At 40.6% G+C, this 11,784-nt stretch overlaps 2 protein-coding genes across 2 annotated transcripts; both read left to right on the top strand.

Annotated features, from left to right (window-relative positions):
- The first annotated feature begins 201 nt into the window (after positions 1-201).
- Positions 202-3,541, top strand: mmp13a (matrix metallopeptidase 13a). Its single transcript, XM_084075241.1, has 10 exons — positions 202-310; positions 554-801; positions 960-1,108; positions 1,340-1,468; positions 1,603-1,764; positions 1,883-2,012; positions 2,129-2,262; positions 2,365-2,524; positions 2,615-2,718; positions 3,128-3,541. Exons 1-10 carry the CDS (start codon positions 212-214, stop codon positions 3,226-3,228), a joined length of 1,416 nt encoding a protein of 471 aa, XP_083931367.1. The 5' UTR covers positions 202-211; the 3' UTR covers positions 3,229-3,541.
- A 4,191-nt stretch (positions 3,542-7,732) lies between these two features.
- Positions 7,733-11,122, top strand: LOC311056860 (collagenase 3-like; the record flags this gene model as incomplete). Its single annotated transcript, XM_084073701.1, has 10 exons — positions 7,733-7,849; positions 8,112-8,359; positions 8,514-8,662; positions 8,893-9,021; positions 9,172-9,333; positions 9,462-9,585; positions 9,711-9,844; positions 9,938-10,097; positions 10,190-10,293; positions 10,764-11,122. 10 exons carry the CDS (start codon positions 7,733-7,735, stop codon positions 10,871-10,873), a joined length of 1,437 nt encoding a protein of 478 aa, XP_083929827.1. The 3' UTR covers positions 10,874-11,122.
- Positions 11,123-11,784: the final 662 nt, after the last annotated feature.

Raw genomic sequence — 11,784 nt, forward strand, 5'->3', positions numbered from 1 at the left:
CCCTCCGGGGATCAACAAAGTTTTATCTTATCTAATCTTATAACAGTTAAACCAGCTGCATCATCAAACCAAACTTCCTCTGCATCCATATAGGGAATGTTTGTGATTCCAGTGACTCAGGTAGTTGTTGCTCAACTCTCCTGGTCTTATGTGTATATAAGACCTGCCTGGCTGTCACACAGAAACACAGCCAACGAATCAACGAGGAAACATGAACTCTTTCAGCCTGTGCATTCTACTAAGCTTGGTAGCCGCAGTTTATTTGCTGCCAATATCACATGTTACTGTACAAGATGAAGCTTTTGCATCGGTAAGTATCCTCTCTGTATCTGTACTATAGAAAGTTTTTTATTTTTATGACAAAATATCACCTAATCTTTATGTTGTACACAACTACAAATGCTATACTATATAAAAATCTTACTCTGCTAAACAGTGCTCAGTATTGACATAATATAAACACAGTATTTGTGATCCACTTTCTTACCTTCATGTGATGTGTTGTTATCTTGCCACTCCATATCTAACCTGTCATATCTAATATGTGTTTCAGAGCTACCTGAAGAACTTCTTCAACCTGACAGAGGAGAACGGACCCACTGTCAGACGGGGGATCAGTCCGCTGACCAGGAAGCTCGGTGAAATGCAGAAGTTCTTTGGGCTTCAGATCACTGGGACGCTGGACACTGACACAATAGCGCTGATGAAGAAGCCTCGCTGTGGTGTTCCCGATGTCAAACTGTCTCATTTCACCACCTTTGGAGGAAACCTCAAGTGGGAGAAAGACAGCCTTACCTACAGGTGAGAGACCTATGTGAACCCGGACACATATACAGCCACACAAATAAAGATAGGGTCAGATACTGCTTCCAGGTTCCAGGTTTTAGGTTAGACGTGTTTACAGTAACAACATAGTTGCTGTATGTGACTCCACATTTATCTTCCAATCTGTTCCGCAGAATTGAGAACTACACCCCTGACATGTCTGTGGCTGAAGTAGATGACTCTATAGAGAGAGCTCTGCAAGTGTGGGCCAACGTTACCCCTCTGAGATTCACACGAATTTACAGTGGCACCGCTGACATCATGATCTCCTTTGGCCGCCGATGTGAGTAGAAAATAACTCCAATTTACCAAATGTGTCAAATCTATACCTCAAATAAATGTTGTTCAGTGCTAAAAATCACTTTAGCACGATTTCTGTCCACTGATTTACAATGGAACACAGACAATCCTAGCTCTGATACTGTTTGTTAGCTGTAGATAGGAACTAATAGCATTGATTAAACTGCTTTAATGGTGCTAGTATTTCTTAACATGAATATGTTCTTGTTTAAAGCGCATGGTGACTTTTACCCCTTCGATGGTCCAGATGGCACCTTAGCTCATGCCTTTGCACCATCCAGTGGCATCGGAGGAGATGCACATTTTGATGAAGATGAGAACTTCTCCTTCAGTTCCAACCAAGGTGGGTTTGTTAACCTGAGGGCACTATCCACCACCTTTCTTCTTTACTGGCATTCTGGAAATTAATGAACAACTACAATTCCTTTTCCCTCAGTAGATCCAGAACAGTTTGTTCAGTCTGTTCTTTTCCTGCAGGTTATGTCCTCTTCCTGGTAGCAGCCCATGAGTTTGGCCATTCCCTGGGTCTATCCCACTCTGATGACCCTGGTGCTCTCATGTACCCCGTATACAGCTATAGGAACCCTGACACCTTTGTTCTGTCCCGTGATGACGTTAATGGCATCCAGTCTCTCTATGGTAAAACAAACCCATCCAGATTCAATATTATCTGTTTTATAAATGTATAAATAGCCCCCAAAAGTTATGTATCCTGGACTTATATGCCTGAGTTCAGCTCTCCATATTTGACCTGCAGGTGCTAATGCTGATGTGAGCCTCCCTGAGCCAGGACCCGAGCCCCCCACCACCCCCGATGCATGTGACTCAACCATGGTCTTGGATGCTGTAACCACGCTGCGAGGAGAAATGCTCTTCTTCAAAGACAGGTATAATACTGTACACCTCAGATGACTAATAATCTGCTAAGAACCTTAGCAATAGCATTGTTTTCTCTAGTGGCTTAATTGCTAAGCTGTAATTCTCTGGCATTATCTGTTGTCAGCATCTTCTGGCGAAGCTACCCACAGAGCAACAAACCCCAGCTGAGTCTCATCACAAGCTTCTGGCCCAGTGCTCCTGACAACATCGATGCTGCGTATGAGAGTCGTCAGTCAGACAGAGTCTACCTCTTTAAAGGTACAAGCTCTCTTCATCTTCAAAGCACTCAATCATTTAAAGTGTACCTGGACATGTGTTAACACGTATTAAAAACTCTTCTCTTCTATTATTATTCTCCAGGTCATAAAGTGTGGGCCTTCTCTGGCTACGATGTCGTGCCAGGCTATCCCAAACATCTCTCCAGTTTTGGTTTACCCAGAGGTATAAGGAAAGTCGATGCTGCCCTGTACGATGAAGCAACACGCAAGACGTTATTCTTTGTTGGTGACAACTACTATAGGTATGCTCAGAAGTCAGAGTTGAGACCGAGTTAATACTGAATGAGTTAATAATTGGAATCATAGTCTCATCATCATTTGTGTTGCTTCAGTTACGATGAGGCCAGGGGGGCGATGGATGAGGGATTCCCCAGACTGGTGGATGAGTTGCTTCCAGGCATGACCAGCAAGGTGACAGCAGCCTTTCAATACAGAGGTGGGTGATATTAAAATAAGACATAATGTCTAATAATGACGTGGCCTCAATGTGTACTGTAGCTTTGCAGTTTGAAAACAAAACAACTACGTGTGCAGCGTGGTCTACTTATTGGTCTAGTTCTGAGGCGACAGACATATGTATAGGTACTGTATTTACAGTACACACGCACGCACACACACACACACACACACACACACACACACACACATACTGTACACGTACAGATAAAGCGTGTTTTATGTATGTTGGTTTAGCAAAGTGTACTGAAATTACAAAATTGTCACCAAAATGAATGATCAACTTTGCAGTGTTAGAACAAAACTCACTCGCCTTTCTTTCTGTCTCTCTGTCTAGTTTCATTAGTGGTGTCCACTGATATTTATTCTTTGCAACATTTGTCCCCTAGGTTTCACCTATGTGTACAGTGGACCCTTCATGTTTGAGTACAGCCTGAGGAGTGGGAGGCTGTTCCGTGTGCTGAGGAACAGCTACTTCCTGCGTTGTTAGGTCATCTGACCGACTGACCTCATAAGTCATTTAAGAAGGCACTGAGAATGACAGTGAATGTTTACATTTAGTAGCATTATTATCAGATGTTATTTTGTCAAATATAAGTTATATTTTTACATGTATTTATTTAAGTGAGCATTTAATTTAGTTTTTTTTTTACAATGCTTATTCTGAAATAACTGCAATCTGAATATGTGATTATATGAATGCACTGCAATGCAATTAACTAATATACTGTGTATATGCATATCAAACTGTAACAACATGGCACAATCAATATATAAATAATATTTCCATATGTAGCTTTTAATGTGAGGCTGTTTTGTATTAAAGTAAATTAATACTGTATTGTACTGTACTAGGTACAGTACACAGTACTGTACCAAAGTCAGTGTCTTCCACAAGTGCTGGATCAAACAATAAAACATTTTCTACTTAACAGCTCTGCCTTTTAGTTTTTTTGAGAGCTACTTCTCCTGATACTCCTATTGACTCCTGAATCTGGAGCCATACTGTACATCCACATGGTCAAAGCGTACATCATGAAAACCAAACATAGGTTATCACTCACTGTGACAGTTTGTGTATGTGCACTTATCACACATGAAGAGACTCTTTAGACATTGTCTTTAGACACTTAATATACTTTCATATCATCCATGTAATTTGCAGTATTACACCAATCCTCAGTGTTCCCTTATGCATTCTAACTCAGAGAGTGTCAGAGAGTAATCAAAACGACCCCCTGCGACATTGCTAAACTGCACACTGCAATGGTCTCAATGCTGCAGTGCTCAGAATGTGTGCTTGACCCTAACCACAAGTTTGATTGACAAACTCCTTCAACTCCCCAGCAGCCAGAACAGCTTGTTTATGATTGCAATATGAAATAGTGAAAATTAATTCTTTATCGGAGTGGCTTTTAAGCTAAAAGCCTTAAATTTAATTAACTAAATTGAAGGCCAGCCGGGGAAAGACCTCTGACATCACGCTCATGTCACCGTGACTTAGGCATAACCATAGGAGTTCCCATTGCAGCTACATATCAGTCATATGGGCACAAAAGGGGGCATGCCCATACATGGGCATATGCTGATGACATCAGGGATATCCATATATGGGCATAAAAGCGACACAGACTGACAGATACAGAGATATCCATATATGGGCATAAAAGGGACAAGGACTGACAGATCCAGAGATCTCCATATACAGCATGGGCCTATCACCATAGTAAGGGACAAGGACTGACAGAGACAGTAAGTCTTGTAATAGATCCCTTTTTCTGGGCAAGTGTACTTCCACTGTGTTTCAGTGGAAGAACACTGTGTTGTAGAACACATAATTGTCTTGCGATTTACACCATGTGACTAATAGTTGTCCTCTTTAGTGTTAAATAATTACCATCTTCACTCTTATTCACTGTCCACATGCCCGTAATGTCGTATAGTGCTCATGCCAAACCATGTCTTTATTTCATTCACTTAATTATAATGCATTATTGCTCAAGTAAATAACACAACAGTACACCAAACTGAGGCTGGGAAGAATCCCCAGCTAAAGACCCCAAGCAAACAGACGCTGAAACACGGTTGCCATACATACATAAAATAATAAAATGGTAGACCAAAGTTGTGTTGCTAGCCAATCACAGATCAGCTCACACTGCTAATCAATGTTAGCACACAAAGCTCATGTTAGCACATCATTGGTGATGTGTAGGCCTTAACACTGGAGCTCAATGTAAAAGTATGAAGGAAAACAATTCTCCCAGTACAGTAAGACAGTATGTTTCAATTTCCATTTTATGTAGGCTATCCAGTTAGCCAGGTAACTGATAATTAATTTAACAAACTGCCTCAACGCCTTTTGGAGATCATCACATAGTACTGTGGTTGTTTTAGGTCATCACTGGGTGATCCTGATCCATCAGCTGAACCTCTTAGAGGGCTTGCCCAGAAACATCTCACACTTACACAGACAGGACGGATAGGACACTTACACAGTCAGGACGGATAGGACACTTATACAGACAGGACGGATAGGACACTTATACAGACAGGACGGATAGGACACTTATACAGACAGGACGGATAGGACACTTATACAGACAGGACGGATAGGACACTTATACAGACAGTGTGTCATGTTACTATGACACAGTAACATGTTCTATTTTTTGTAAGAATTAGAACATAAGAATTAGAACATTCCCAACATTCCCAACAAAAGTCTGCTGGCGGAGACTTGTGCTCCGAGGAGCACATTTTCTAGTTTTTAATTGTCTCCGCCAGGCCGAAGGCATGGTGGAGAGTATGTTTTCGTTTGATTTCCTTTGGTTCCACCAAGCTAACATTGGTCAAGCTTCACGTGACACGTGACAATATGATGAAAGGGTGTGCTTTGATTGGCTAGCGAGACGCATGACGAAATACATACCTATAAATAGGTGAGTCACTTCGAAACATTGCATTGAATGTTTCGAAGTGACATCAGTGCCATCAGCCAAGCTAACATTTAGTCAGGAGATATTAGCAGAAAAAGTTCCAATCTTGGAATAAATTCCAATATTTGCTGGCGGAGACTTGTGCTCCGAGGAGCACATTTTCTAGTTATCATACTATAATTCTAGTAACCGTCTTGAGTAGGTGAAGCGTAGGTGAAGCTAGCCGGTTCTCCTCAGTGGCTGGACCAATTGCTCTGATTTTGCACACAGCCATTGACCATTACCATCTGAACTTAACTGTAAAGCCCGTTTTTAAATTTCATCAAATCTCAGCTTCTTATTAGCACTTTTGTGTCAAAGAATGTCGCCATGGTTACGGGGCTGCCCAGCTATGTGACGAACTTCCTCCCGGGTTGCCAGATCATGTGCGCATATCCCCCCACGGATGCGTCGACCGGGTATGGTCTAGTAATTGTAATTATTATCATAATTATTATAGAACATAAATAATCCATTGAGATGGCTTTTGTCTCACAGAACATGCTGAAATCAATAATAGGTTATGACATATTCAACGCAATGCAAATATTTGGTAACTTTCTTTGGAAGTATAGTTCTGCTATAATATTCAACATTTCCTCTTGCGGAAATGAAAAGCCTTCATTTCCTCAGGCTCTGTTGTTTGTTGCCTCATGGTACAGTAAGTTAAGTAACAAGTCTGCAGAAAGGCATGGGTTTCCGAGATTAAGTCTGCAGTGACTTTTTTTGTTTGTATTTTTCCACCCAGTTGATTTCTCAGAGACTGTGCATATTAATAGACATTACTGTAAATATGCTGGAATTAGCCCAGAGGCTAGTTTTCAACTGTAGTTCCTGGCCAGGTGTGAAGTTAGAATCAGCCTCTAAGTCTATGTTGTTATGTGTGAACTTTCCACCTAAACTCTGTGTTGTTTTATTGTTGCCAAATCTATTTTTTTCTATAAAAATGGGATGTGATCAAAGCCTATTCTAAATTCAGCTACAACACATAACTCAGGCTTGGTTATGTTATACTTGAATCTCATGCAACATCAACATGCTTTATAGGTACAATGAAGTGCAGTGATGATGGAGCGAACTTAAACCAGTATACATAATATAGTGTTGTAATCATGGCATTCATACATATTAACGTACATGAAAATTGTGATTTTTATTTATTTAATAGTGTTTCTTTACATCAGTGGGATGTTTCGGTGTCCATGTCTTTTCAGAACAAATGCTATTACTGCATACTGTAGCTATCTTTGTTAATAAAGTGATAAAGTATTCACCTGTTTCCTAGGCTTTTCACTGTGTTCCACTTCCTGTCGATTGATCCAATGATATCCAATGAAATCCGACAGGAAGTGGAAAACACACAGCCTAGGAAACAGGTGAATAAAGAAAAAACAAATGATAATGATGAATGACAGCAGCAGCAACGTGCTGAACAGTACAATCAGCACAAATAACAAAGCAATAATTTAAAATGAGAACAAGATGTAATTGTTCAATACAATAAAATCTTCTTAACCTTTTGGGGATGTCGGTAAATAAGTAATAATAGTAGTAATAGACCAATCAATTTACCATCTGTGTGTACTATTTCCTATTACAACACATTCTTTTAAGTATAGGTTTCTAACAATGTGGTGGATGGTCACCTTACCTGAGGCAATATATTGAGCAATTCCTTTCAGTGTCCAGCCATTAAAAACAATGACTAAATTGTAGTTTTCCACTGATTATATGATATAAAGTAGAGACATTCAAAATGAAAATTTCCAATTTCTGGTTGAATTTTTCCCCTTTTCATGATTAATTTCAATATAATTATGTGTAGCACTACAGATAGAAATAACTGTCATTTTAGTGTCAACATAACTTTGGTTAAGTCATCAAAACTTCCTCTGTCATCGATGAAAGGACATTAGGAAATGTTTCTGATTTCAATGACTCAAGTAGGTGTTGATCAACTCTCCTGGTCATACATGTATATAAACCATGCCTGTCACACAGAAACACAACCAACCAATGCAGCAAGCAAGAAACATGAAGTCTCTCAGCCTATGCATTCTATTAAGCTTGGCAGCCACCGTTTATTTGCTGCCAATATCACAAGTTACTGAACAAGATGAAGATCTTGCAACGGTAGGTAGCCTTTCTGTACCTTAAAATAGATACTGTTGTTCTTTATGACATGATTTTAATTGAAACCTAATCTTCATGTTGTACATACTATTAATATAAAGAAAACTATGTAAAGTCTCATCTTACATTGCTAAACAGTGTATTGACATAATATCAACAGTGTTTGTGATCCACTTTCTTACCCTCATGTGATGTGTTATCTTGTCCCTCCATATCTACAGTACGTATACATCTAACCTGTCATATCTAATATGTGTTGCAGAGCTACCTGAAGAACTTCTTCAACCTGACAGAGGAGACCGGACCCTCTGCCAGACGGGGGATCAGTCCGCTGACCAGGAAGCTCAGTGAAATGCAGAGGTTCTTTGGGCTTCAGATCACTGGGACGCTGGACACTGACACAATAGCGCTGATGAAGAAGCCTCGCTGTGGTGTTCCCGATGTCAAACTTTCTCATTTCACCACCACTGGAGCAGACCTCAAGTGGGAGACAAACAGCCTTACCTACAGGTGAGAGACCTATGTGAAGCCGGACACATGTACAGCCACGCAAATAAAGATAGCGACAGATACTTGAGATGCTTCCAGGTTTACAGGCATGTTTAAGACACAAAATGCAGTTACAATTGTCCACATTGTTTTCATTTAATCTCTCCCACCACAGAATTGAGAACTACACCCCTGACATGTCTGTGGCTGAAGTAGATGACTCTATAGAGAGAGCTCTGCAAGTGTGGGCCAAAGTTACTCCTCTGAGATTCACAAGAATCTACAGCGGCATCGCTGACATCATGATCTCCTTTGGTGGCCGATGTAAGTAGAAAATTACTCTAATTCACCAAGAGGTAAAGTGTCAAATCTATACCCCAAATAAATGATTTGTGTTGTTTAGAGTGCTAGCATTAAAGCTATCTCTGTTCACTGATTTACAATGGAACACAGACAATCATAGCCCTAATATACGTTTTGGAAATCCTAGACCTTAAACTTAAACTAAAAACATTGATTGAGTCATTCACATTCTGTAACGTTCTTGTTTAAAGCGCATGGGGATTTTTACCCCTTCGATGGTCCAGATGGCACCTTGGCTCATGCCTTTGCACCATCCAGTGGCATCGGAGGAGATGCACATTTTGATGAAGATGAGGACTTCTCCTTCAGTTCCAACAGAGGTGGGTTTGTTAACCTGAGGGCACTTATACAGAGTAATTCTATCCACTACCTTTATTCTTCACTGGCAATATGCAATTAATGAACAACTACAATTCCTTGTCCCTCAGTAGATCCACAGCAGAACTGAAATGTTGTGTTTTTTCCTGCAGGTTATGTCCTCTTCCTGGTAGCAGCCCATGAGTTTGGCCATTCCATGGGTCTATCCCACTCTGAGGACCCTGGTGCTCTCATGTACCCCGTATACAACTTTAGGAACCCAGACACCTTTGTTCTGCCCCGTGATGATGTTAATGGCATCCAGTATCTCTATGGTAAAACCAAATTTAATGTGACCTGTTTTTTAAAATAACCTAAATCCAAAAGTGATTTCCCCTGGACTTACGCCGATCTATGGTTCAGCTCTCTATATTTGATGATTTTTATTTGATTTGACCTGCAGGTCCTAACGTGGGCCCCACCAATCCTGGACCCAAGCCCCCCACCACCCCCGATGCATGTGACTCAACCATGGTCTTGGATGCTGTGACCACGCTGCGAGGAGAAATGCTCTTCTTCAAAGACAGGTATAATACTATATACGTATATGCCTGAAATGCCTGAAGGACCTGAAAACAGCATTAGAAAAGCATAATTTTCTCTAGTGGCTTAATTACTAAGCTGTAATTCTCTGCCATTTATCTGTTGTCAGCATCTTCTGGCGAAGCTACCAACAGAGCACCACACCCCAGCTGAGTCTCATCACAGGCTTCTGGCCCAGTGCTCCTGCCAACATCGATGCTGCTTATGAGAGTCGTCAGTCAGACCGAGTCTACCTCTTTAAAGGTACAAGCTCTCTTCATCTTCAAAGCACTCAATCATTTTAAGTGTACACGTGTTTACACGAGTTAAAAACTCTTCTCTATAATTATTATCCAGGTAATGAGGTGTGGGCCTTCTCTGGCTACGATGTCGTGCGAGGCTATCCCAAAGACCTCACCAGTTTTGGTTTACCCAGAGATGTAAGGAAAGTCGATGCTGCCCTCTACGATGAAGAAACACGCAAGACGTTATTCTTTGTTGGTGACGACTACTATAGGTATGCTCATATAAGACAGAGTTGAGACCGAGTTAATACTGAATGAGTTAAGAATTGGAATCATAGTCTCATCATCATTTGTGTTGCTTCAGTTACGATGAGGCCAAGGGGGCCATGGATGAGGGATTCCCCATACGGGTGGATGAGTTGCTTCCAGGCATGACCAGCAAGGTGACAGCAGCCTTCCAATACAGAGGTGGGTGATATTTAAATAAAACAGTGTCTAATAATGACATGGCACAATCTTTAGCAATAGTTATTCAGTAGTAATCATTGTATTGTCTTTTTTAGAGCGTCTGACTTCATGCACATAGTGGCAAGAGTTCTAATTGGTCTATGTTTGAGGCGACACACACACACACACACACACACACACACACACACACACACACACACACACACACACACACACACACACACACACACACACACACACACACACACACACACACACACACACACACACACACACACAGCCTGTTTTACATGGCTAGGTCTAGCAAAGCACACAGAAATGAGAAAATCACCAAAATGACCAATATCAATTTTGTGCTGTAGTGCAAAACAGTGTCTCACTGACATGACCGCCTTGTCTTTCTGTCTGTTTGTAGTTTCATTAGTGGTATTCACTGATATGTAACATTATTCTTTGCATTTGTCCCCTAGGTTTCACCTATGTGTACAGTGGACCTCTGATGTTTGAGTACAGCCTGAGGACTGGGAGGCTGTTCCGTGTGTTGAGGAACAGCTACTTCCTGCGTTGCAATAACTATTAGGTCATCTGAGTCTTTTAAGAAGGCCCTGTGAATGACAATGAATGTATCAGTATTATATATTTAAATCAGATTTTATCAGTTAAATTATTACATCTCCATCAAATCTAATTTATATTGTTACATGTATTTAAGTGTACATATATTTTAAGATTGTATCAACTTGACATGATCAATAATATATCCATGAATAGAATTTTATGTGATGTTGTTTTGTATGTCAAAATCAAAATTATACTGCAATAAATTAAATGCAAACTATTATGGATTCTAAGTGCTCTTGTAGTTTATTATCTAGTATAATGTTATAATGTAGCCCAGTGGTTCTCAAACTTTTTCATGTCAAGGACCCCCAAATTAACACTTATTAGCCCGCAGACCCCCATTTGAAAAGATAAGCCAGGGACCCCCATAAGAGAAGATTTTTACGGCCCTATAGCAGTGATTCTCACCATTTTAATTTCAAGGACCCCCAGTTTGACATGCATTAAGGCTACGGACCCCCATTTAATGGCATTTCTATCTCTGGGACCCCAATTTATTTTGTAAAATCAATGTTAATGTATAACTCCCTAACGGGTCCATTTGGTTCCATTTGTACACTCTCAGAGTTACAGACCCATAAGGGTCCATTTGGTTCCTATCCATCATTTAGCTGGGGACCCCCTGGAACCCCCTCAAGTACCCCTGGGGGTCCCCGGACCCCACTTTGAGAACCAATGATGTAGCCTACACAAGGTCACCTGTTTACTGTGCCATTCTAAGGTTAAACTGTATCTTTATTGGAAGCCCTTTGAAAACAGATTATATGGCGCCATCTTCTGGCGGAACAGAGAACACTTGCTCTATAAGTGTGTCTGTTAAATTGTATTTGTAATATTGCAGAGTTTTTCGACCTCATACTGTACAACTTC

This window comes from Gymnoscopelus microlampas (assembly GCF_963454915.1).
Source record: "Gymnoscopelus microlampas genome assembly, chromosome: 12".
Classification (NCBI taxonomy): domain Eukaryota; kingdom Metazoa; phylum Chordata; class Actinopteri; order Myctophiformes; family Myctophidae; genus Gymnoscopelus; species Gymnoscopelus microlampas.